The sequence below is a fragment of the Aulonocara stuartgranti genome (assembly GCF_965226115.1).
Source record: "Aulonocara stuartgranti genome assembly, chromosome: 5".
In the NCBI taxonomy this organism is placed as follows: domain Eukaryota; kingdom Metazoa; phylum Chordata; class Actinopteri; order Cichliformes; family Cichlidae; genus Aulonocara; species Aulonocara stuartgranti.
Genome location: NC_138943.1, coordinates 30,995,301 through 31,022,693, shown reverse-complemented (window position 1 = coordinate 31,022,693; position 27,393 = coordinate 30,995,301). Strand labels below are relative to the sequence as shown.

General features: G+C 41.6%; 1 protein-coding gene across 2 annotated transcripts; it reads right to left on the bottom strand.

The window, feature by feature from the left end:
* Positions 1-603: 603 nt before the first annotated feature.
* On the bottom strand, positions 604-27,355 carry mst1rb (macrophage stimulating 1 receptor b). 2 transcript variants are annotated; one of them, XM_082534170.1, is made up of 21 exons: positions 27,268-27,355; positions 23,480-24,784; positions 14,277-14,453; positions 14,069-14,191; positions 12,992-13,162; positions 12,728-12,888; positions 12,302-12,437; positions 12,074-12,210; positions 11,653-11,832; positions 11,391-11,490; positions 9,950-10,168; positions 9,706-9,852; positions 6,293-6,446; positions 6,028-6,117; positions 5,685-5,900; positions 5,508-5,588; positions 5,134-5,315; positions 4,890-4,999; positions 4,616-4,781; positions 4,328-4,464; positions 604-3,176 (listed from the first exon to the last, which is right to left on the bottom strand). In XM_082534170.1, the coding sequence occupies exons 2-21, from the start codon at positions 24,683-24,685 to the stop codon at positions 2,945-2,947; spliced, it is 4,125 nt and encodes a 1,374-aa protein (XP_082390296.1). In that variant the 5' UTR covers positions 24,686-24,784; positions 27,268-27,355; the 3' UTR covers positions 604-2,944. The 2 variants fall into 2 exon arrangements, with proteins under 2 accessions (XP_082390296.1, XP_082390297.1); XM_082534171.1 differs by having other exon boundaries at positions 5,685-5,897.
* Between the last annotated feature and the right edge of the window lie 38 nt (positions 27,356-27,393).

Genomic DNA, 27,393 nt, shown 5'->3' with positions numbered 1-27,393 from the left:
AACAAGTGAAGGAAGAAGAGAAGGGGAAAAATATTTTTGGTCTGTTGTAGCAGGTCTGTTGTCAGTTTTTACAATTTTATGTGGCATCTTTGTGAGGATCGGCTGGAGGTGGGAGCTGTTTGGTCAGTCGTGCTGTTTTGCAGCCCCAAAAATAATGAAACCACTAAATATATCTGGATCCACTGACAGGGAAGAAGCAAATCAGTGCCAGTGAGTATGACTTCTAAAAGAATACTGACCCCTAGTGGAGAACTGCAACAAGTGACTCATTCAGTATCAGGAATGGTACACAGAAAAAAAAGAAGAAAGAAAAAATGATTGAGTGGCGTGCAAAAGGCAGCTTACACAAATATTTACTCATAACCACAGGATGAGAACACAGCTATAAACAAATAAATACTTAATTACACTATCTCATGCACACATCTAGTTAGAAATGGGGTGATGTCAGAGTTGTGGTCGATGTTGAAACTTTAAAGTTTGATACAAAATATGCAGAGGAATCATTATACAGCAAAATAATTAAAAGCAACACTGCTGGATATGAGTTACTCTGCTACCCTTTTAGCCCCAAACTGTGTTTTTTATTTAAAGAATCCCTGGACCGGAAGAGCTTTACTTCGTCCAACCTGGCAAAGCTGTTTTGTGTAATTTGTAGCAAGCTAGCTAACATTAAGGCTAACTTAATGACTCTGTAATAAATTAGCTGCTAAAGGACAAACAGTTATGGTTGAAGACAGTGCACTCTCTGTCAGTTATAAGGTTTTGTGGAACAGAACTTGCCGGTAGGTCTTAGAATTAGGTAAATACGACCACAGGTGAACAAGTTTATTAAGATTATGACGTCATTATTCATTAAAAACCAAGCCAAAATATATAAGCAGTGTGTGAAAAAGTAATTACACCCTGTAATTCAGTAGCTTGTAGAGTCATTTTTAGCAACAATAGCCTGAATTGTTTTTGATTTGATGCTGCATCAGTCTCTCACATCATTGTGGAGAGATTTTTGGCCTCTGTTCTTCACAATGCTACTTTAGTTCATTCATTCATGCACACCTCTCTTTAGTCACCACCATAACATTACAATCCGAAGTCTGGACTCGAACACCTCGATGATTCTTTTCTTTTTCACACATTCTGTTGCAGATTTGCTGCATGAACCGGTTTGGGCCAAGCTTTAGCTCTCACACAGATGACCTCACATTTGACTCTACAATACTTTGGTCTACAGAGGAGTTTGTATTCACCTCAATGACTCCAAGGTGTCCACGTCCAGTGACTGTAAAACAAACCCAAATCAGAATCGGAATCAATTCACAAAACTTTATTTAGCCCACAATAGGCAAATCAATTCAACAGTCCAACATTAGAACAGTAAGCAGTGAATAAAAAATAAAAAAACAAATAATCACCCTTCCACCACTGTGCTTGACAGTTGGTATGATGTGTTTGTGCTGATATGCTGCGTTTGGTGTTTGTCAAACATGCTGCAATGCATCATGGCCACACATGTCCACTTTGTCTCATCTAAATCTAAATCTAAAGGACTTTGTTCCAGAAGTCTTGTGGTTTGTTCAGATACAACTTTGCAAACCCAAGCCACGCTGTCATGCTCTTTTTAGAGAGAGGAGCTTTTCTCTTGGCAACCCTTAAACAAGCCACACTCGGTCCTTCTTTTTCTAAATGTACTGACATGAACTTTAATATTTAACATGATAACTGAGGCCTGTAGCTTTCAACTTTACAATTGGGGTGAATTTGATGGGACATCCACTCCTGGGCTGATTGGCAGCTGTCTTAAATGCTTTTCGCTTGTAATGATCTTTCTGACTGTAGAATTATATTTATCTTATAATGATCTTATAACCCTTCCCAGACTGATGGACATCAACATCTTTCTTTCGCATTGGGGTAACAAACGCCTGAATGCGTGAGACCGGCATATTGCCAAAACTTTAGTTTTATTGAGGCACTCACACTTGCTGATGATCAGTTAATAAAGTGCTTTTATTTAACAGCACCTGGCTGCTGTTTACCCTCTAAATTTCTATGGAAATAGTCAGGGTGTACTTAGTTTTTCACCAACTGCTTCTGCATTTTGGCTTAATTTTGTTAAATAAATAAAGACATGAGATAATATGTCATGTTTTATACTTAATCTGAGACTGGATTTATTTAATTTCAGGACCAGCTGAAGACCAGATTATTTTTATTATGTCCTGATATGTAAAATTGTAGAATCCAAAATGAGTGTACTTTGTTTTTTTTGATGACTGTATTACAATAAAAACATTTTGTTTCTTTGGTTTACTAACCAGCTAGTACGACAAAACTAGCTGGTTAATAGCTGGTTACTACAGTCTAACATATTGTCGGTTACCAGTTTATTTATTGGAAATAAATAAACTTAAGATAAAGCAGTTTTAAGGTTTGAATTTTACTGGTGGTATCTAACATGATGAAGTATGCTTTATTATTTGGATCCATTTGTGGAGGAAGAACATGTGCATCTGCAAAAGCTCTGCGCAGCACCAATCCAGAACTAATGCAGTACCAGCCCCTTAATCCACTGTCAGAAATAAGCACTTGAGCTCCCCTCTCATCAATGCCTCGCTCACCAAAAAGCACACTTTTCTTCTTCAGCGCCCAGCATCTGTGAGCTGTAGTGCCTGCACTTCTGTAGGTGTTCGTAATTTGAAGGTACTTTTTACTTACCTAACGCACTACGATGAAGAATATCTTGCTATCTCTGTCTTTCTTTTTCCTTTGGTTCACAAACCTAAAGCCCACAGTTGGGCCTTCTCACTTTTTCCATTCTGATTCAAATCCACTGAGGTAAAAAACACTGGTGTGATGAGACAGAAGTTTGTTTTTTTCCTTTTTTGTGCGCCTGCTATTAGCACCAGAACCAGTTTAAAGTAGGGGGTAAGTAGGGGGAGGTGAATCAAGAAGACATTGAGCTCGAGTCTTCAACGTCTGTGGAGTCATACTCATCAGCGGATTCAGTCAGGGCAGGATAGGGATGAGGCTGGTCAAGGTTGACGTAGGTGACATTCAGACTGATGTAGTGCTCTCCTTCCAGGCCAGACAGTATGGTGGAGACAGCTGACACCAGTGTAGCAAAGCTGGGCCTCAACTCTGGATCCGGGTCCCAGCACTGGAGCATAATGCTATACCTGGGGAAAAAATACAGGCACAATTAATATACTGTATAAGGAATTAGACATTTTCACGTAAAATTTACGAGGCCCTGAAATTTTACAGACTTACAGCAGACTCACACAGAAACACTGTGTATGTGTTAATAGCTGCAGCTGGTTAATCCTCTCCTGATGACAACATGGCATGTAGGAACGATTTTGATTGGCATGCGTGTCATACACTTGTTTTATTGAACCAGGGTTTACAGGGCCGTGAAGCACAACAATTTGAGAAGATGGCATAGATTTGTATGCTGAGAGTTGGATAATGAGACAGATAGCTCTCCTGTGTCTGAACACTAAGCATATATCTGTACCCGGCAGCTCATTAGCACAAAGACTAGAGCGAGTGAAACAGCTTGCCAGGCTGTGTACAGCTGTAAGACAATCCAGCGCCTAGGAAGCTCACATAGGCAACCAGATGAGATCCCAGGAGGTTCATGGTTCAAGCTGGCAAAGAATATTTTGAAAATATTTAATTAATGACATGTAAATTTTGTTACATTTGGGTCAAGCCAGATTAGGTTTGTTTCACCATTCCCAGAATTTAGCTTCTTAAAGTGAATGGACCACCAAGAAAGTGATTATATAATTAAAAAGCATTGTTCCTCTGATTCGCTCTGATCTAGGTGGTCCAGGTCCCTTCCATGAGACCTCAGACCACGTTGAATGTGTTGCCAGGCCTCAGTGGACACGGGGCATGCATGGTTACTCTTTAGTTGTTGAGCAAGAGATCGCCATCTAAGCAGTTTATCATTAAAAGGCAAAAGTACGGTCACACTAGAGTGTGTTGGGGGGGGGGGGGGGTTGTCAGTTGTGTGTAAGTGTATCTGCGTGAGTGCGAAACACATAAACATTAACTCCAAGACAGTGTTGCATAACCATGTTAAAATACATAGTGGAGAATTTACAGGTATCACTCCACTCGAACATCTTGTCATTATTATCTGGACTTTGAGTCATGTTTTTTTTTTTGTTCTCTTTTACCCTGCAGCTGTTAATTTGTACCAGAACTACTTAAGCATTGGTAGGATCCACATCAACACTTACACAGTGTATTTTTGCAATAACTTTTGGAGTGAATCAGAAATTTGGGGCCATAAAATGACTTCATTCTTACTACTTACAAAGGGTCAGGGCAGTACTGTGGCTGAGGAAGCCTCCTGCCCTTCAGTAAATAGTGCGTTATATCGTATGGGTCCACCTCTGGGTAGGGGCTGGCTCCTCTGGTCAGCATTTCCCACATCAGAACACCAAAGGACCACTGTATCCAAAGACACAAAAAATATACATCAAGTGTCAGCAAATGTGCATAAAACACTCAAATGCAACGTTTTAATGCAAACAGTGTAATGGAAATCAAATCAAATACATTTTAAATGCAACTTTACTGCAGTAAATCTTTATGTGCGTACCACGTCTGACTTGGAGGTAAATTTTTGTGTTTGCAGACTCTCGATGGCCATCCACTTGACAGGCAGTTTAGCCTTCCTGTGGTCCTGAACACTGTAATATTCCTTATCGAAAACATCTCTGGCCATGCCAAAGTCCGCCACCTTCACCGTGTACGACTCATCCAGCCTGAAGAAAGGAAAAGCCAACTGAAGGATTCTCTCGAAACCAAATGCTTTAAGTCTAACAGAGACACTGAAACATTTGCTAAATTCTCTGCATGTCTTGGAAACTCACATGCAGTTGCGTGCAGCGAGATCTCTGTGCACAAACTTCTTCTGGGCCAAATACTCCATCCCCTTGGCAACTTGCAGCCCAAAGCCAATCAGATCCTTTACAGTGGGGTTCTAAAGAAATCCATGAACACACAACAAGACACACCTCATTAAACAAAAGGAAATGATAGTTCATTAGGTATTTAACAGATAGTTCCTCATAAACGAGGTGATGAATTTCCAATATTTTAATATAGTTATCACACCCTCTTCTCGCAGCGTATGAAATGCCGCAAGTCCCCGTGTTTCATGTATGGCAGAACCACAAGAGGGAGCCCTTCCTGTGGCAGGAGGATGCCCAACAGAGAAAGCACGTTGCTGTGATGGAAGCCCTTCATTATGATGCCTTCCTTCAGAAACTGCTCCACCTCTTCCACATCTGTTATTCCTGATGACACACACATGTAAAGATTCTTTTCTGATGGCCTCTGAGAAGACAGTGGAATTACAGAGAGAACCTCTTCTGAAAGGTACTCATAGGACATCACAGATACTCTTAGCACTTTGTTCCACAGCAGAGACACTCGGGTTCTTTCGTAAAACATATAAATCAAACCTCAAGAAGCAGAAATTACTCAACTATTCAAAGACTTGACAGCACAGTGGATTTCTCTGTTGTTGGAGTCTGTGAAGTAGCCGTGATAGACGGTTCCAAAATGACCTGCAACAAAAATGAGACATAATTACAGAGTTGCTTCAAAATATTATATAATGCTTGGCTTCCATAGCAAGTTTTTTCACGTGCACAAGTCCTTACCTTTTCCGATAATCCGATGTTTCTGGACAACAAGCATCTCGGCAGGAATGAGAACATCTTTCACCTCTTCCAGCAGCTCTGGCCTAAAACTGGTGATAGGGATCTTTTCTGTAGGAAGGAGGGGAGTGAGGGTCGGATCTATGCGACCTCCAGCATAGGTCAGGCTGGGGAATGCTACCGGCCCCACCAAGGGGGTGGGAGGACTTAGCGATACTACTAGTAAAAGTTCACAGAGAAAGAAAAAGAGAGGCATGAAGTTATTAAGTTTATGAAGGTGTCTTTGTCAAAGGAAAATCAGCAATAATTAGAGTAAAGAATATTATATATGTGCTTAGATAGCCACCTCTTCTGTAGTCTCCAACAGGTGACATCTCCACATTATTTGTACCACAGCGGTTGGCGCTGTGGGTTAAACGTGACTCTACCATGGAGGCTGAAAAACATTTCACAATAGTGTTCAATCATCAACCCTAACAGTGGAACATTTACATCCTATACAAAACCTGAGATGTTCTACTTGAAAGACTTTAGTAATTCATCACACTGACACCCACTAGCAGTTGTATAAACATGACTCGTCAAGGTCCACACATGAAAGTGGCGCTAACCTTTCTTCTTCTTCCTTAAGTGTTTCATGACAACAAAGGCCAGCACCGCCCCGGCAACCAGAGCTGCCAGGATTCCCAAAACGATCCCCACCATGTAATGGTTGCTGACCCTCACCACTGTGCCAACGTTGTGAACCTGTCCGTTGATGGAGATCTAAGAAAATAAAGTCCATAAATCACAAGTTTAGTATTTCTGTAGATCTGGAGCAAACCATTCATTTATGTAAAAGTTTTTGCCTGTCATGGTCCTGGGCCATGTTGGCCCAGTGTTCTTAGTTTTCTTGTATGTTTGTATTTTGTTCCCTATTTAGGCCATGTTTCCTGAGTTGCCCTGTTGTGTTGTTCCCTAAGTGTTTTCCCTTCGTGGCTTTTACCCCCTGTGTGCCCCTCTGTGTATCTGTGAGCCCTCGTCTCTCCTTATGTTTTATTCCATGTTTCCCCTGCCCGTTATGTCTAAGTTCTCCCCGTGCTCTCTCTCTCCCCCCTGTGTGCCCTCTGTGTATTTATGAGCCCTCGTCTCCCTTTGTGGTTGTTCCATGTTTCCCCAGCCCGTTATGTCTGTGTTTTCCCCATGCTCTCGCTCCTCCTGTCTGAACTAGGGCTGCCACAAACGATTATTTTGATAGTCGACTAGTCACCGATTATTTTTGCGATTAGTCGACTAATCAGATCATCATCCATTAGACGTAAAACTACAGCTTATTGCACCAGCAGCATCTGCTCTTATATAACTATCATTAGCTTACAGCTTTAAGTGTTTAAGGTCTGTGCTAACTAAAAATAAAGACAAGATGATAGTTTATTAAATTTTAATGAAATTTGCAGATTGTTTCAGTGAAGTTTAATAAACTCCTTGCTATCTAAAATATAACAGGACACTGGAGTATATTCTGGAGCATCTCACACTTCTGATAATCAGCTGTCTGCTTGACGTTTATTCAGCTGTGTAAAAACTATAACTTTAATCTCAGACAAACTGATTTACTCAGGAACAAATAAAATACTAAAAAAAAAAGCCAAACAATAGCATTTTAAGTTATCTAAGTGACTCATATATATTTAACCTGAGTAGCGAAAGACGGCGGTGGGTTTGAAAACGATTTGCGGGGAGTCCGGTGTTCTCAGGGCGCTAGTGAGCCTAGCCCCCGGCTCGCTAACGAGCTAGTGGGTAACAGATGTCTCCGAAAACGTCGGAGCGCTTTTGAAAATATGTGGTGTCCTGATAAACTGAGCAGATATTTGAGGTTTACACAGCTACATTCTCGCCTGAAAATATGTTAAACGTTTATTTTGTGACCCAGAAAGAATAATAAGAGTAACATTAAAACTAACTAGCTGCCGCCATTGTTGGAAACTGCGCTGGGCCGCGCTATGAATTCTGGGACACAGCTGCTTCTTCTTCTTCTTCTTCTTCTTCGGGGTTTAACGGTAGCTGACATCCTTGTACATGCAATGCTGCCATCTTCTGTTTCAGTCCGTTATTACACTCTTAAATCCTGCCACTTATTCCTGCGTCTTTTGTGATCGTACAAAGTTTCAAACGACGCCTCGACTATTAAATCAGTCGTCGACGATTTTGATAGTCGACGTAATCGTGACTAGTCGACAAATCGTGGCAGCCCTAGTCTGAACCTCTGTGTACTTCCTGTTTGACTCTGCCCGTCTCCCGTCAGTGTTATGTTCACCCCGCCCTGTCTCGTTATGGTTATCTGTGTCAGCTGTGTTCCCCGTGTGTTCCCACTTTCCTCGTTAACCCTCTGTGTATTTCTGTCTGCGTCTCCCTCTGTTCGGCGTCGCGTTCTCCCTCATTGTTGTGTGGATTCCCTGTGTCTCCCTACGAGTGTTAGTTTATTGATTCCCAGTTTAGTTGAGTTCTGTATTTCCTATGTTCTGCCTGTCAGCAATAAAGCTGCTTTTGAGTTCATCCCCGTGTTTGTGAATCTTGCGATTGGGTCCTCCTCCCGCCTGCCACACAGCCGATCCATGACATTGCCACATATGCTCGAACCAATGTTAGTTAGTAAAAATCTAATTTTGTATGAGCTCAGCTGTAAAAAAAAAAAAAAAAAAAAAAAAAAAAAATTAATAATAATATTAATTTGTACATTAAATGTTGATTTTATGGTGGATGGCTCAACACTTTAAACAAACAGCATGCATCTCTAATAGATCCATAATTTTTCTATAGTATTCTGTTTATACATTAAAGAGTATCTGCATGCCTGGTGGACAGCAAGGAGGAGGACGCTACTTGGAGATATGGACGCTACTTTTATTTTTAAGAGTCAAAGTGCATCCAAGACAGAAACAGCTGCTGACACAAATACTGCTAACGCTACATCAGCTCAGTACAAGCATCTGCACTCACAGCATGCTAACACAAAGGTATCAAAGACCCCTAAGTGACATCAATATTGAGTGCACACAACCCAGCAGCCAAAGCCTTCTGCAGGTAACAGTAGCTGTGATGAGCATTCAGACATGTAGCATTGTAACTTCTCTTTTATACCTGCACGTGTTTCTGCAGGAGAATCACTCCGATGATCACTTTTAACTTGCCTTGCTTTGTGTAGTGGTCTTTGTTCATGCTTAAAAAAGAAAGCCATCGTGTATGTCGTCATTAAAGTACTGATTTGTGTCAGCGTGTGGAATCCAGCCGAAGGTTAACACTGTTAACCGGTATTTATGTGGCAATGCATTTTAGGTCATGTTACATGAAAGTAACGAGTAGTGTAAGAAATTACTTTCCACGGGGAGTAATTAAATCACGTACTGCATTAGTTTTAAGAAAAGAAGCGAGTAATGTGTGATGCATGAGTTTTTGTTTAGTATTGACCCCAACACTGTATATGACACATTAGTGCAAATTTAAAATGCTGACATTCCAATCCATTGCCTACTTACAGAAAGATAAGTAATATATTACAGTCAACATATTATTTTAATATTAAACTTAGGTTAAATGCTAATAAGCTAAAACTAGCTTATTTTGGACAGTCACTTAATATTTAGTAAGCTAAAAATAGGGTTAGCTTATTCTGAACTTGCAAATTTAGCATGTTCATGGAATCATGAAATATCACAACTCATTATTCCATGTTGTTAATTTTTGTAATTTCTTTCATTTGAATGTCATAAAAAGCACAGAAACTGGTCTTTTATATAGATATGGGGTCAGAACCCATAGTTAGAATGCCGGAATCAGTATGGTGGAGATGGGATCTGTGTTCATATAAAAAATATTGAATTTATCCAACAGTTACTTGTCTATCCTATCTTGTAGGTACACGAGACAGGACAGACAACTTAGTGACGTACAGTAATGGTTACTAATCAGTGGCACAGACAGTAAAACCTAGGACCCCAAGTTCCATATTGAATCACGTTAATCAATTTATAACCATCTGACCGACCTTCACTGGTAGTCCCTCACTAGGAATGGTCATGTTTTTGGGGATCCTGCAGGTTATCTCATTATCCAGGACTTTAGCACCACAATCAACACCTGCCACCGTCATAATGATGGTCATGCAGGAGCTCACCAGGTTCAGCTTTTGGTGCTAAGAACAGGATCAAAACGTGTGATATTTAAAATTTCCAATATATTCCACACATTTGAATTGATTTAAGTAAGAATGAAGTAACACAACAGCTTACATGTAGTGACACTTCATCAAACCCAGGGTACAAATTTAGAACATGTCCTTCTGTTTCAAAAGGTATGGGCTCGCCGTAGGGGTGATAGGAGAACTCTTTGCTCCACAGGCTTGATGCTCCATCCATATCAAAAGATAGCGATCCTTCCACAGTTTCATCCCTGTGGAAAACAGGGGTCATGCATTCCATCCGTGTGGGTAAAGACTTGCCGAGGCACTCCTGAAACAAAACAGTGTAATAAAATTTTAATGCTTGTTCTATACAGTAAAATATAAGCACATCACCCAGAGAAGCAATAGAGAAACTCTATAATTTAATACACAGCTCAAAAAAGTACTAAAAACATATCAGATCTCAAAGGGAGAAAAATCATGTTGGATATTTATAATGACATGGACTGGGTAATGTGTTAGGAATGAAAGGATGTCGCAGCATTTTGTGGGCATAAAAATTATCAGAGTTAAAATACAGAGAGTTGAATTCAAAGACACTCTGAAAACATGATGCAGCAGAATAGTCCTTTTTGCAAAAGAAATGTCATTGCAGCAACTCAAAATGTTCCTCAGTTGTTTGCGTGGCCCCCACATGCTTTTACGCATGCCTGATAATGTTGTGGAATACTCCTCGGTATCCGGGGGGTATCTCTTTCCAGATCTAGATGAAGCCTGTACAGCCTGAAGTGCAACCTGGTGGCTCTGGATGGACTTGAAATATAATTTCCCGGAGGTGTCCTATTGGGTTTAAGTATGGGCGAGCATGGGGACCAGTTGGTGTCAGTTCCTTCATCCTTTGGAACTGCGTGACCTGGAAACCTTCACTGACTGACCGCTAAACCAGCCATGCTAAACTATGTTACAGGCAGGATTACTTTCTCCAGACCCTTTCATGTTGGTTACATGTTCTCATGTGCTCATGGTGCCGCAGTTCAGCAGTGTCAGGCAGTGAGCACAGAGCACACTGAGGATGTCGGGCCTCGTCAGTCTGTTTCTGAACACCAGTGTCCTGCTGGAGGTCATTTTGTAGTTTTGGCAGATCTCATCCTGTTCCTCCTTGCACAAAGGAGTAGACACTTGTCCTGCTGATTGGTTAAGGCCCTGTCCAAGTCTTCTGGAGAAACTGTCTGGGTCCTGGAATCTCCTCCATGCTCTTGAGACTATGGTAGGAAATACAGCAAATGTATGTGCCGTCCTGTAGGAGTTGGACTACCTGGGCAACCTCTGTAGGGTGCAGGGATCACCTCATTCTACTAGTAGTGACACTGAGCCTACCCAAATGGAAAACAAGTTAAAAAAAAAAAACAGTAAGAAAACATGAGAAGGGAAAAATATCAGTGGCCTCCAGCTGTAAAACCATTCCCATTTTGAATGTTGCCTCATTGGTGCACCTGTTGTTAATTTTTTTGAGCACTGTATATTTACAATGATTGATGATGGAACTGTACCGTTGACACAGATTTCAGGTGGCTCTCATTGGGTTTAAAGCGGATGATTGTGCGGTAAACAGAATCCAGGTTCTCCCCTTCAATGACAATCTTTGAACCTCTGCAACAAAAAGACGTTTAAATTCCATTTTTTAATGAATCTGCCATCTCAGAAAAATGAATAATACACAAAAGTGAAGTGCAAATGCAAAATGGTCCGATCATGCCCTCAAAGTATGTACACACAGCAGCTGTTTTTGTGCTGAGGTTTCTGTGGCATTACCTGTCAAAGCTACAGTCAGGCCGGACGTCTGTTATCTTTGGGTTTTCCTTGTAGTAAAACACCTTTGTTGTGAGAACAGGAGACTTGTCAATGAACACACTCAGAGGAACATCTCTCACCTCTGAGATTTCTTTGGACAAACAAATGATGGAAGACACGTTGCCTTTAGGCGCTGTGACCCTGCAGAGAGACAAAGCTATGTGTGAGTGACACGTCACAACAGACAAACTGGAGCAAATCGAAAGGCTTCATGCTCTAAAATATATTTGTGTAATCATCAAGAACTGGAGCAAAAAATAGTTCACTTGTGAGTCTTTTAACACTTTTCCAAACCAAGACAACTTTACAAGCTCTAAGACAAACACTTGAGAAACCGAGTAAGTGATTGTGCTACAAAGCACGTAAGGTTTTGTATTTGTACCTTTTTATGTCGCAGGCCACATCGTTAAGAGTGACTCTCCTGGTCTTTCCAGCGTCCAAGTGAGGCCCACTCACTGTGATGAGTGTGCCCCCAACACGAGGGCCATAGTTGGGCTGGATTTCTGTGATGTTGGGAACCTGAAGAAGTCAGTTTATTTTGATTTTGTGGTAAAGCAAACCCTCTTCATAGACAAGGAAAAAAGAATTGCAAGATATTAACAAAGGTTACCACAAATGTGAATCCTGGCATTTCTGCCTTCCCTTCAATAGAGTAGCGTCCCTCCACTTTGCCCTCATGCACTTCCACTGTAATGTTGACTGGTTTGAACAGCTCAGTGGCCCCAGAGCGAATCTTACACACCAAGCTGAGTATCAGAAGAAAACACTTGCATTAGACATGTCCAACAAAACTACTAACAATTTAATTTCATGGTGAACTGTCTGACTACAACAGGAAACAAAATTACCTTCGGTGACTTATTTTTGCTGTTTGCAAAGACCGTTATAGAATAATGAGCAAGCATTAATATAAATAGGGCATATCACAGTGCAGCAAAGATATAAAAAAAAAAAACTACTGATGGATTTGCTGATAATGGTTATAACACAAAAACCTTGTCCTTGGAACCAAAACAAGCCTTGCAAAGTTACTCACTACGTGTTGTTGCTTTTGGCTGGAATCACAGTGCAGGACGTCTGTCCCAGTCGGATCTGGTGGGTTCTGGAGGTGATAGCAGGCCTCAAAGGCGACTGGAACTCCCACCCAGTCAGCGTTAGCTCTGTTTGACCATCAGGGGGAGCAGTCCGTGGAAAGAACTGTGTTAATAAAAGACAATTATAGTTCACCATTGAAAATGAATGCTGTCATAAGTTGTAGATTTCAGATTCAGAGATTGTGGATTATTAGACTAAATCTCACTCCGGAGATCCCAGGTGGGCAGGACTCGTTTCTCCAGCGATTGTGGCACTCGCTCTCCCACGAGCACACTCCAGAGCACCAGCCACAGCCCATGAATTTTGGGGCAGTCAGGCACATGGCACAAGTCAGGAAGTGTTGACAGCCTGGTCCTCTTTGGGGCACCTGGATCATCTAAAACAGAATAATAACCGTTTTCATCTCACACACTTATTGCTAGGGGGGAAAAAACTCTCCATTTTATTTTTCATATAATGAAACCTATAAGCAGCATAAGAAATGTTCTTTTCAAAACCAAGTATTGATTTCTCACATTAAATATGAAAAGTATTCTGCCTGACATGTTTGTCTGCATTATACCTTGTTTCTTGTATTTAAATACCTGAGTAGATCATCCCTTTCATAGTGTTAGGAGGACACATGTAAAAATCTTAAATGCAGGATTTAAACAAGATGTAAGTGATAATGTAAATGACATAGGTGTGCATAAAATAATGTTTAATCTTCAGTTTTTACACTGGCACTTTGGACACTGCTTGTTTCATAAAACTACTGTAGAATCATTTTATTTGCTCCTTAATAACTGATCCTGTTCATGGAGAGAGACGTGTAAGCTGATACTTGGTCTCATTCAGCAATAGTCTGTTTAAGAGGTCAGCTGGACAGCTCCTAGTGCTGAAACGAGTCTTATCTAGTGTCATCAAAATATTACAAACATGTTCAGAGGAGCGTCATTTTCTAAGGTCACGTGACCAGTTTGATTTAATGATTCGGTTTAAGGCTCTGACAGTCATTTCAAGTTCTTCAATTTTCTAATTACCCACTAATTGATTCTCATGGTCACAAGGGTAACACCATTTAAAAAGTGAAAGACATTCGCTGGCCCTAAGGCAAGAGAACACCCGGGCAGGTGCTCTAGATTGTCACAAAAAGACTGCTAAAATTACCCAGCTCTTTTGTAACTGTGATGTGACCAGATCTCCGTGTCTTTCAATAGTGAGAGCACGATTTACCCACAGAGTCTGCTAAGCTTGGACTGGTATAAGATTGGTATACTGTGCAAAGGGACTGCAGCTGTACCTTGTCTCCAACCACAAAGAGAAGATATTCTGAAGAATGCACAGCAGCAATGGAGGAGACCCTCTGGTTTTCTACCAAGGAGTAATTGGCAAAGATGACAGGGCTGGATCTTGTAAGCACAAGCTGCCAACACAAAATGAAGGGTTGATCATTAGTAGAGGAGCAAGTAAATAAAGACAAATGCTAAAGATGATAAATTATGCTATACCTGAAGCAGGCGTCCGGTCGAGGTACCAATGTGGGCCACGGTCTTGTTCTCTATAGTTGTGACGAGGAGAGATGTGAGCAGGACGTTTGTCATCTTCCTGTTGAACAGGTCCACTCTGTAGTAGGGCTTTGACACCATGGTAGGATGGTCTCTGCATGTGGCATTGTTCTCCATGCTCTAGTACAAAGGTCGTAGACAGCAGAGGGCACAGACAACAGGAAATGGTGAGAGAAAAAGCAGTTCAAGTGCAAGCTGCAGCGAGGCAGTATTGCACAATATGTGGCAACAGGGTATCAACAGGTTGTTTGTCCTTTATGCTGGAAAAAGAGAGTATGATCTTGTGCAGTGTTGTGCTGTCAATGTGTTTCAGGCTATAGACATAAAAAATTGTTTATACTGAGCATTAAAATGATCACTTATTCTTGATATATCATATTACGTTGTGTTCAGCAGCTGATCAGCAGTCATTTAGGTTTAACTGTAGAAGAAGTTTAGTAAGTATACCCTGAGGTGTCTGTGAAGGTTCTCAGTCATCCAGGTCATCGTAGTCAAAGGAGCTTGCAAAGAAAAGTGTCTGGACTTCTTTAAGTTACTTGAAGACGTTTCACCTCTCATCCGAGAAGCTTCTTCAGTTCTAAGGTCAAATGGTGGAGAGTCCCAGATATAAACCTAGTGGGAGTATCCCCCCACAGAGGGACAAAAGGACCCCCTGATGATCCTCTAATCGCCTGAGCCAAGGTGTGAAACTGGGTGTGGGTCCCAATCAGCCAGAGTTTCGGGTGAGCTCATTGTGAAACCTGGCCCCACCTTATCAAGCGAATTCCTGAGGTCAGATGGCCCAGGATGTGAGTGGGCGTTAAGGCGTCTGGGAAGAGATCTCAAAACTGGATTATAGATGGCAGAGAGTTGGTGTCGTAAACCCCCGCCTCTGTTCAAAGATGGTCGCTCACAGTGGACATAGATGGCTTCTTTCACTCCTCTTTCAAACCATCTGTCCTCTCTGTCCAAAATGTGAACTTTGGCATCCTCGAAAGAGTGTCCTTTATCCTTAAGATGCAGATGGACTGCTGAGTCTTGTCCTGTGGAGGTGGCTCTTCTGTGTTGTGCCATGCGCTTGTGAAGTGGCTGTTTGGTCTCTCCAATGTAGAGGTCTGAGCATTCCTCGCTGCACTGTACAGCATACCACATTGTTAAGTCTGTGTTTTGGCGTTTTGTCTTTCGGGTGAACCAGTTTTTGTCTGAGCGTGTTGCTGGGTCTGAAATGCACCGGGATGTCATGCTTGGAGAAAACTCTCCTGAGTTTTTCTGATACACCGGCTACATAGGGGATGACAATGTTGTTGCGTCTGTCTTTCTTATCCTCCATTCAGGAGGAGGAGTGTGTGTTTTTGGAAGCAAGGTGTGAAATTTCCTGCGTTGTCTTCTAGTTCACCAGGGAAGACACCAAGGACAACTGTTTGCCTTTCCTGGACTGCGCTGTGCACATTGAGGAGAACGGCAACCTCAACATCGAAGTTTACCGGAAGCCCACACACACGGACCAGTACCTCCTTTTTGACTCCCATCACCCTCTGGAACACAAACTTGGAGTAATTAGGACCCTACACCACCGGGCAGAACATGTTCCCTCTAAGCCTGAAGGAAAAAAGAAGGAACACACACATGTAAAGGAAGCACTCAAAACGTGCGGCTATCCTAAATGGGCGTTCTTAAAGTCAGCAAAGAGGCACAGAAAAGAAGACCAGACACCAGCGAGGGAGGATAAGAAGGACAGACGCAACAACATTGTCATCCCCTATGTAGCCGGTGTATCAGAAAAACTCAGGAGAGTTTTCTCCAAGCATGACATCCTGGTGCATTTCAGACCCAGCAACACGCTCAGACAAAAACTGATTCACCCGAAAGACAAAACGCCAAAACACAAACTTAACAATGTGGTGTATGCTGTACAGTGCAGCGAGGAATGCTCAGACCTCTACATTAGAGAGACCAAACAGCCACTTCACAAGCACATGGCACAACACAGAAGAGCCACCTCCACAGGACAAGACTCAGCAGTCCACCTGCATCTTAAGGATAAAGGACACTCTTTCGAGGATGCCAAAGTTCACATTTTGGACAGAGAGGACAGATGGTTTGAAAGAGGAGTGAAAGAAGCCATCTATGTCCACTGTGAGCGACCATCTTTGAACAGAGGCGGGGGTTTACGACACCAACTCTCTGCCATCTATAATCCAGTTTTGAGATCTCTTCCCAGACGCCTTAACGCCCACTCACATCCTGGGCCATCTGACCTCAGGAATTCGCATGATAAGGTGGGGCCAGGTTTCACAATGAACACACCCGAAACTCTGGCTGATTGGGACCCACACCCAGTTTCACACCTTGGCTCAGGCGATTAGAGGATCATCAGGGGGTCCTTTTGTCCCTCTGTGGGGGGTTACTCCCACTAAGTTTATATCTGGGACTCTCCACCATTTGACCTTAGAACTGAAGAAGCTTCTCGGATGAGAGGTGAAACGTCTTCAAGTAACTTAAAGAAGTCCAGACGCTTTTCTTTGCAAGCTCCTTGACTATAGCCTGAGGTATATTTTCTAACTCAAATTACTGTATTTGCAGGGATATGTTTAACTTAAAAGGCAGCATGAAACAAATCCATCTCTCTGTACAATTCCTTGATCTAAAAACACAAGTGCACACTGCAGTAATTGTATACCCTTAATATCTGCACATCCTCTATAGAGAAATAACAAAGTCAGTATGATAAGAGGGGTACTTTAACTTGTTCGTTACTGTTCTTACTGTCTTGGGGCAACTTTGACCACATAACGTCCTCTGGGATTAATAAAGTATTTCAATTCTGATTCTTTATGACAACTGAGCAGAGTCTGAGAATGTCTGATCTAATGTATGCTGTGTGATGAAAGTTGGTCCTTGAGAATAAACTATTAAGGGGGGCTTGCATTTGGACAAATCTGTTAAAGTCACTGTTTAATGGGAAATGTAATCAAATCTACACCATCAATCACATATAAAGGTTTTTTGATGTAAACAAGAACACAGCCATTATAGTATGTTAAGGAAGATTTATTAGCTGTCCGACCGCATGGGAGCATTGTTTGTTTTACATGCCTTGAGCAGTTCCATATTATTAGATTGTAATATTTGATCTCTGGAAAATGTACAGTTGTGGTTCGACAGACTGAGCTGCTTTCTTGTGAGATAAGTTGAGCTCGTCACCGGGGTGACAAAGAGAAACAAAGTATCTGGCACACCAGAAGCCCGAGGTGAATCGGTTGTGATAATATGATTATTTAATAATCTAAAGGCCTTTGATAGATGTTTATGCCTTGCATTACTGACAGGAGGATTGCCCTGGAGCTGTAGATACAGAGCAGGGAGCATCACTGTTTGATTTAAGGGAGTATTCTACCAAGGAACAAGAAGCACTATGAGAACACAAACCTCCACCAAGGCAGCTCACTGAGCAGCATTTACTTGTAATGGAATAGTATTGTCTTTCGTGAATATTCATTTTGTTTTCTTTGTTCTATATACTTTAAAAAGTTTTTGTTTTTTTGTTTTTTTTATTTAACATTTATTTAACCAGGAAGATCGAATTGAGATTAAAAACCTCTTTTTCAAGGGAGACCTGGCCAAGTTTGTAGTGCAGTAAAAACAAGTGCAAAGTTGGTCCTGTTAAAACCCATTTTAATATACTTGACTTAATTTTAATGACACTTTTTGGGTGTAGAGCACATGTGGCATGCATTTTGTTTTTAGTAAAATTTATTTTTGTCATGGTCTCTGTGTCTTTGTTGAGTTACTCTCGTCAGTACAGCCCCGATAAACCCTGTTTCTCGTGTGACTACAGGGATTATGCTAACCGCAGTTCTCTTGTGCTTAGGTTCTCGGACTTGTCCGTACCCCCGATCTGTTTCCCTGGTGGTGTGGCGTAGAATGGAGTAAGAGTGAGTGTGTAGAAAACAAATACGAGAGAAGCGAGTGAGCGGAGTGTGCTGGATTCAGAAGAGTGCCGAAGACAAACTGGGAAGGAGCGAATGAGCGGAGCGTGTTTTGAACTTTCTCCCCATTTCCCCCTGGACCGCTGCATATCCCTGCCCTGTACACTGTCTATACTTTCACGTGGTGTTTCGTAAATACATTTACGATTGCTATTCTAGTTCAGCTGGTCTGCGCCTGAGTCCAGTTTCGCCTGTGTTACAATTTTAATGTTTTGCAATAAATATCAAGTGAAAAACATGTTTTGATCATAAGTGTTTTCAAAAGAAAAAATGCCAATTCTGGAATATTATGACCTGTTATTATAATTTACATAACATTCATAATAAAATAATGTGATATTTAGAATCCCTATACATCACTGCCTATATGTCGTCAATACAAACAATGTCAGTAAGAATGTCAGTAAGTCATTGAGTTGACCTTGAAGAGCTTAGTGAATGTAGGGAAAGTTTTATGGATTGTTAACATGAGCCCACTCTGCACCCCTGCAAAGCTTTAATGGAATTTATTTAAAACCTTCCAAGCTGTCGTGTTTACAGACAGGCTTGAATTTGCCATATTTTTCTAGTCAATGTCCAATCGTAGTGTGAAGTCTCCTCCAGTTAACTGAAGCCTGACATTAGTGGCCTAGTGCCACTGGAGGCCATATGTGTCTTTGTGTCACATTTCCTCTGTTTTTTTCCCCTCATCACTGATATACGTTGATCCAAGTTTCATCTGTCCAAAACCTGCTTTTCCAGGAGATACGTGCTGTTTTAGGTATGTGTTAATGTCTGATCTGGCCACTCTGAGACAGATCACTGGTTTAAACCCTGTGGTGAACCTCTGATAATGATATGCTTACCTCCTGGAGTTGTCCTAACTTGAATATTGTGAACAGGTTTTTCTTTACCTTGGAAAGGATTCTGCAGCGATCCACCTCTAATGTCTTCGGTAAACCTTCTGTCTTCGGTAAGGTCCTTTTTATGTGTTATTTTTTTCACCAAATGTGCCACAGTTTCCTTTCCTGCTATCTCTCTGACAGATTTGGTTTGTTTTTGAATCCTAAAAATGACTTGTTTCAGTTGATGAAACAAGTGAAATGTCTTTACCTTGAAGATTAAATTTGTTCACATTCAAATCCCACCCTTAAGTGAACCCATCCAGTTACATTTGAGACCATGCTAATAAGTACCAGTGCAAAGAATGGCAGTAATTTCTATGTGGTTAATCCAATATACTTGTTCAGCTGCTTAGATCAGACCATAATAATCATATAACTATATCTCAATTATGTTGTGATATACAGATAAACTAAAATCGAGTCAGTGTCTAAAAATATATGGACTGTATGTAACCTTAGAGCTTAAGAAAAAAACAAAAACAGCACTGCTATTGCCTGAAGTCATCCACCTCCTAATCCCAGAGGAGTATAAAACAGTGGGTATGAATTGCTTTCCTAAAGCCTAACTCTCCGTTACAGCTACTCTAAATACAAATCATAAATACAAATATAAAACTAATTAAACTGAAAAGCTGTAAAAATAAAAACTGTAAGCCAGAATATTATCAAACATTTTAAGTCTAAAACAATAGTGCATTTGTCATCACAGAAATAGCTTAATAATTCAGTGACATAGTAACAAGCCAAATGAATGAATCATGAATCAATGTTATTGGAATTCCACGTGAAAGACCAATTCAAAGTGGTGTACACGTGAGAAGTGGAACGAAAATCATACATGATTCCAAACATTTTCTACAAATAAATAACTGCAAAGTGGGGTGTGCGTAATTATTCAGCCCCCTTTGGTCTGACTGCAGTCAGTTGCCCATAGACATTGCCTGATGAGTGCTAATGACTAGATAGAGTGCACCTGTGTGTAATCTAATGTCAGTACAAATACAGCTGCTCTGTGACGGCCTCAGAGGTTGTCTAAGCGAATATTGGGAGCAACAACACCATGAAGTCCAAAGAACACACCAGACAGGTCAGGGATAAAGTTATTGAGAAATTTAAAGCAGGCTTAGGCTACAAAAAGATTTCCCAAGCCTTGAACATCCCACGGAGCACTGTTCAAATGATTATTCAGAAATGGAAGGAATATGGCACAACTGTAAACCTACCAAGACAAGGCCGTCCATCTAAACTCACAGGCCGAACAAGGAGAGCGCTGATCAGAAATGCAGCCAAGAGGCCCATGGTGACTCTGGACAAGCTGCAGAGATCTACAGCTCAGGTGGGGGAATCTGTCCATAGGACAACTATTAGTCGTGCACTGCACAAAGTTGGTCTTTATAGAAGAATGGCAAGAAGAAAGCCATTGTTAACAGAAAACCATAAGAAGTCCCATTTGCAGTTTGCCACAAGCCATGTGGGGGACACAGCAAACATGTGGAAGAAGGTGCTCTGGTCAGATGAGACCAAAATGGAACTTTTTGGACAAAATGCAAAACGCTATGTGTGGCGGAAAACTAACACTGCACATCACTCTGAACACACCATCCCCACTGTCAAATATGGTGGTGGCAGCAGCATGCTCTGGGGGTGCTTCTCTTCACCAGGGACAGGGAAGCTGGTCAGAGTTGATGGGAAGATGGATGGAGCCAAATACAGGGCAATCTTTGAAGAAAACCTCTTGGAGTCTGCAAAAGACTTGAGACTGGGGCGGAGGTTCACCTTCCAGCAGGACAACGACCCTAAACATAAAGCCAGGGCAGCAATGGAATGGTTTAAAACAAAACATATCCATGTGTTAGAATGGCCCAGTCAAAGTCCAGATCTAAATCCAATCGAGAATCTGTGGCAAGATCTAAAAACTGCTGTTCACAAACGCTGTCCATCTAATCTGACTGAGCTGGAGCTGTTTTGCAAAGAAGAATGGGCAAGGATTTATGTCTCTAGATGTGCAAAGCTGGTAGAGACAAACCCTAAAAGACTGGCAGCTGTAATTGCAGCAAAAGGTGGTTCTACAAAGTATTGACTCAGGGGGCTGAATAATTACGCACACCCCACTTTGCAGTTATTTATTTGTAAAAAATGTCTGGAATCGTGTATGATTTTCGTTCCACTTCTCACGTGTGCACCACTTTGTATCGGTCTTTCACGTGGAATTCCAATAACATTGATTCATGTTTGTGGCTGTAATGTGACAAAATGTGGAAAAGGTCACGGGGGCAGAATACTTTTGCAAGCCACTGTATTAAACACAGATGATGTTTTGGCAGCAGTTTTGGCATATATTGGTCTGTTGTGAAGTGGAAGAACCAAGGTTTCAGTCTATTGGACAGTCCCGCTGTCACGTTACTCAATATTCAGACCAGCAGCCAAAAGCAACAACAGAAGATCCATTACAGGAACACTTCATTAGTCCAACCAAAAAGTGTTCCTCCAAAGGCAGAGGAAGGGGCAACATAACTCGAGTTCTGCCAAACTTTATGAAATCACTTTCTCCTGAAGTGCCATCATCTGGGATAACCAGCAGCTGAAATCATACTAATTATACAGCTTTACAATATCACAGCAACATTACAGTAATAGCAACCAGTCCTTGTGGGAATACTCATAGTTTCTCAAACTGGAATTTACTTAAAGTAACTGTGGTATCAGATGTCTTACCACAGCTCCCACTACCCAAAACCTACCCCAAAAGACAAAACTGAATAATTTAACACAAAAAAATATGAGAAATATGCATGGGATCTGGGAATAAACAGGCGTTTTCCCACGAGAAACCAGCAGCAACATATTCTAAGACCTTTAAAATCAGACATCCTAACGCACACGCATCGCCTGAAAAGGCCACTGACTAAAGTCACACAAAAAGGGAACGGGGCAAACCTTTCCAGTCCCTTCTTGAGAGCATTCAGCCTATAGAAAAAAAAACTGACCCTCACTCCCACTTGGCTGCCATCCAGGTCCTTCTGGATAATGATGAGTGTAGTAAGACTTTTTCCATATTTATTAGCGATCCAAAAAGCTTTCTGCATCCCTGTTTTCTCTGACTTAACAGTGGCTGCCAACTGACTGCCGATGCAAAAGCTTCTCACATTCCTAATATGACTAAAATGGAAACCTTAATATTGCTTCACAGAAACCACAAAATTTTCCTTTTCATTGGTGTCTCATCTAGAGGAGGTGATACATGATGAATAAAGGATCATTTCTGGCTAAAGAGGAAAATAGATTCAACTGAATGACCATAAAAATTCATACAAAAAGGGTGAATACAATAGACTGTATATAAAAGATGGTCATACCACCCAGACCTCTCCCATTGGTTTTGTACTGTGTGTAATGAAGCCAGAAGTAGCCAGACGTAGGAAAAGCTGGCCAAATATGCCGAGAATCCCAGCTGTGCACAAAACAGCCAAGCAATGATGCATTCAAGAACAACCAGATGCTCTGAAATTTCCAGTGTTTGTTTTCCTAGCTGCACTGTCTCTAAATATCTCTCAAAACCATCTCAAAAAATGTGCTCCATTGACGAGTGTCTGATGTAAAAGCTGCAAATAAACCCCAAATCTTCATCCAGCAAACCTCTCGCCTTTGAGTGGAAAATCCCTGCTCCATATAAGATGCGTGTGACCTAGCCAGAAACCCAGGGAGATTTGCCTCGTCAGTGACGCTTTGGTGACAACACTGTGTGGTTGTGTCTGATCAACATTTTCTTGTAAACCTAGTGAAGGTTTTGTCAGAAATCTCATTGTTTACAGATGTGGTATAAGTGTGTATTTATCTAAGTTTTATTTGTCACTAAACCACAATGATTCAAAGACATCTTCATGACATCTTCAAGTTAAATATTCATAGAAAAGATGGAAGGAGGAACTATCAGTTCTGGCCAAAACCATTTTTGGTACCAGGCTGTAAAGGGGCTTTTTAATTTAGGGTTTAACATGGGAGTCTTTTAGGGATTGATTCACTTTTGGAGCCTGCCACTACAAGACAAACAGTTTTTGGCTTCCTGTGATGGATTCATTTTCAGCACCAAGGCTGGATGAAGATGAGAGACATATTGTGCAAGAGTTTTATCGAGCCACCTTTGTTAGTCCATAAATTATCCAAGTTCAGATAATTTTCTGCTCATCTTATCGCGACATACTTTCCTTTTTGCCAGCTCAGACCAAGCAACTGTAGCATTTAGAAGAAGAAGTAGCATTTTCATAGTTGTGTATTTGCAGACTGATGCGCTCACCTCATGTGGACAGCTCTCACAGGGTTGGAAATGGCAGAGCCCTCTAGAGAGCTGCTCAGGTCCAGACTCACAGCAGTCATCCACCCCATCAGCAATTGCCTTGTTCACATTGTCCATGGGGAAGGCGCACAGGGCAGAGTCATGCTCTGTGACTCCGTTGTCGTCGGTGACAGCAAAAACACCATACAGGATGTCATCCTCCTCCTCCGCTCCTAACTCCTCTGCCAGCTCCCTGCCTGCTTTGCCAAAATGGGCTGCTTGGACCACGTTGTACACAATATCCTTATAAGGTTCACTGGCTACGTTCCTCCTCCTGCGCTTTGGTTCAAAGCGACACTCCAAGATCAACTCGCGATACCGCTTCATTTCCCATTCGTTCCTCGGGAGACGTCCCAGACGAGTCTGAAAAGGCGACGATTCCTGATCCGGGCTCTCTCTCTGGACTGAAAGGAAGTACACAAACTCCTGAGTGAAGAAGCTGTAGACATATTCAATATGGTATGTCTTTCGCAGGCTGGGAAGGACAGTCAGACCACGCACATCACTGAAGAAACCATCTTCTGTGGCCAGTGGTCGACGAACTGATAAAGACTTCCTGCCGTAACGCTGAGTGACACTGTCATTAACACTGGCCGCGACAAAAAAATAGACAGTCTGACCCTCCTCCACCATTGTGACTTTCGTACCAAGAGGGCTAGCCACACAGTCAGGACAGTTAGCAGCAGAGTTTGAGCCCTTTCTGAACAAACACTTTGAAAGAGAGGGTGGCTCTCCATTTGGGTTCAGCTGGTGGAAATAGCATACGCCGTACTGAGAACTTCCACAAGAATATAAATACATAAAGAGTGTATCCAACAGCAACACCTGATTGTCTGTGTCCTCTGGAAAGTTGTGATTCTTGTCAATCTCACACAAATTGCATATGTGACACTCTGAGCCCCCCACTGGCCCAGTGCGGAGCTCCCACACCTTCTCCAGGCTTCTGTTGACAGCTTCGATCACATTCTTAGAGGCCACGTACACTTCTTGGTAAAATGAGTTGTTGACTATGTTTTGGATGGGACCCCCAGCTTGGAAGAAAGGCATTGTGTACACAACAGAGAAGTTGACAGGGCTGGGGGCCAATGACGCACAGTTGGCCAGGGCAAAGGCCAGCACAGTCTGGAACCAGACGCATGCCCACCACTGTCCGGCCCAGTGGACCATCTCCAGTCCGGGTTCCAGGGGCCCAAAGGCACAGGCGATGTGTCGCTACCTCCAGGTCTGCTGCTGAGTCAAAACCATCCTTAAACCACCCAGTGACACCTGATAAACCAAAAAGAGTAAAATAACTCATTAAACTGATAAGAAATCATGAGCTGCAACTCAAGAATGACTAAAGCTTTGATATTTCCTTGCTTGAGAGTTAAATAACAAAGATGCCATTTTAATGAGTTAGATGATCCAGGAAAGCTTTGCATAAAGATGTGAAAGTGAAAAGGGGATCTTGGCTGACTTGACTGCTTTCTCCTGCTTTAAGCTAAATGTCCTCTAGGACCAACATTATACTGAACGGACATGTATAAGTATTAGACAGATCTTCTCATCTAGCTCAGGCCAAGAAATCAAGTGAGCATATAACTAGCAGTACTTACATTACCTTCATTCAAGGCTTTTAAATGCATATCGCCTATTTCTTATCTAAGGTTCCTTTGGCAGGAATGGATTTTGTTTAAATAACCACCTTTTGAACAAACAAAGAGCCACAATCCCGTTTGTATGAAGAGGTAAAAGCTGACAGAAGTGAGATGTGTCTGAAAGCTGTTTACTAAAACTGCTGTAAGACCATAAAATGATAAGCAGTAGCCTGTTGTTTCATGTTGTCATGATAAATTATGCCTCCTATGGGATTTGCTACTAATGAAAGTGAAAATCAATATAACAGTATTTTATTATGTTTTGCGTGGAACCCTAAAAGACCCGAGGTAACAATCATGATCACCATCTTGTCTGGTCCTGATAATAAAAGCACATGTGGTCATAAAAATAAAAGCTTTCTCTGACTCACCACAGACACTGACAGGAAATGTTTAGATCATCAGACACAGAGTTGTGGTGGTAGAAGATGTGGATGTAACTATTTTTACTGGGGCTTTGTACATAAGCCATTCATATCTGTCTGGTCATGTTTACTCTGGTTAATCACAGGCAGAGTTTTTCAAATGAATCATCTTCTTTTATGCAAGGGAGTTGGTGGTAACAAGCCAAGATAATGACTTTTGCTCAACATGAACCAACCAAATTTAGCAAATCTACATTTTTCCATTGCTCATCCAGCCCAAGCTCTACGTAGCGTCCAAGCCCTGTCTTCATCGTGAACATACATAAGTGGGTGGATCATTAACTGGACATACGCCATGACTGTTTTCTGGCCTGGCCTCTCAATTATTCATTCCTGTTACAACCACTACGTGCCTTTCAGGGGGAAAAGATGGCCACGGACTGATGGTCGTCAGACGTTGTGTAGCCTTTAAAACTACCAGGTGAGGGCAAAACTGCTCTTCGGCTCGTGTCAGAGAATTTAATCCATTTTGAACATTATATTTAACAGCGTCAGAAACGGCAGTGTGAGCCAACTGATTTTAAGCACAAAGCACTTGTTTTTGCTAAAAGCAGTCGTATGGAAAAGTTCAGAGTCTCAGGTCTTTGCATCAATAATTCATTGAACCCCGCTGATGCTGTTGTTACATTTTAACATTTGCAGCTCCTTGTAAAGCTGAGGTTAAGGTCTGGGGACATGAGTACACATAGTAATGGCACTGATTGACTTTCTCCGGGTTCATGGTTAATAAAGCAAACGGCTGAAACAGAGTTTCCATTCACTTTGCTATTTTCAGGCCAATCATGGCTTCATCAGTGAACCGGCATGAGTTGCCAGTAAAGCACCTTGCTCACTGGCACTTCGGCGTCCTAATCAAGAGTAGAAGATCGAAGACCTCTCTTAGAATAATCAATGCACAGATATCCAGGGGGATTTGCAGAGTTGAGCTGCTGTTCGAACAATCAATAGTGAACACATATTGAACCTGAAGGACTCATTGACTGAGAAGAAGGAAATAAATTCCAAGGCAATACAGACTCACTAGAAATATCCAGTTTAAGGAGAAACTGCGTCTGCATTTCTTTGTTTTGAAAATATCTTTATTTCTACTGTGTGATTTTATACAAAACAAGTGAGATTAGAAATCAGTCCAATTATGAGTATCTTGACACAGAACAGCATAATTTCTTTTCGCCCTGTGCTCATCTGCCCTCTTCAGTTGATCGCTTGTATTTATGGGTTTGTTGTTGTTGTTGGGTTGGTGAAGTTTCTCCTTTTACTTTGTCTCCATATTCGGTTACAATCTGCGTTTACTTCTTTGAATCACTCCAGTGTAACAGAGTGCACACTGGCTCCAGTCCACAGGTTAAAGATGTTATTTTCATTCCAAAACCCGAGTTTAGATAACGCAACACTGAGTTTATATTTCACAACCCCCACAGTAAATATTAATCGCAAATAGCTTGCTTTTTATAAACAATTATAAATGGATGACACCGGAAACCCTTCCTTGCATTATAAGTGCTGTGAGAGATAATATAAAGAATGCCGGTGCTGTAAGTCAAACTTTGGATCATAAACACAAGCTATTCTTTTTAAAGTCCTCTTCTAGCATTGCCTGTGCTCTGAAGGCTAGTTGGTTTCTGTTTTGTATCTAAACATCAGAGCAGACGCTGCTGAAGGAAAGAAGGAAAGATGAAAAGCTTACCTGTGCAGGTCAGTCACAGTCTTGAGGGAAGCAGCCACTGCCAGCTCTGCGCCTACTGTAAAACAGCGCGCGGGGGAAGGCGGGTTTTTCCTCAGGTAGAGTTAATATCACACGATTAGCTTAACA

Bases quoted from the DNA above. Each gene is read 5' to 3' on its own strand.
- mst1rb (XM_082534170.1), bottom strand. From the start codon at position 24,685: ATGGTCCACTGGGCCGGACAGTGGTGGGCATGCGTCTGGTTCCAGACT. The intron at 14,454-23,479 runs GTGAGCGCATCA...CCTTTGTACTAG, and splicing joins GTGAGAGCTGTCCACATGAG to AGCATGGAGAACAATGCCAC. The intron at 4,782-4,889 runs GTGAGTTTCCAA...TCCTTTCTTCAG, and splicing joins CTCGCTGCACGCAACTGCAT to GCTGGATGAGTCGTACACGG.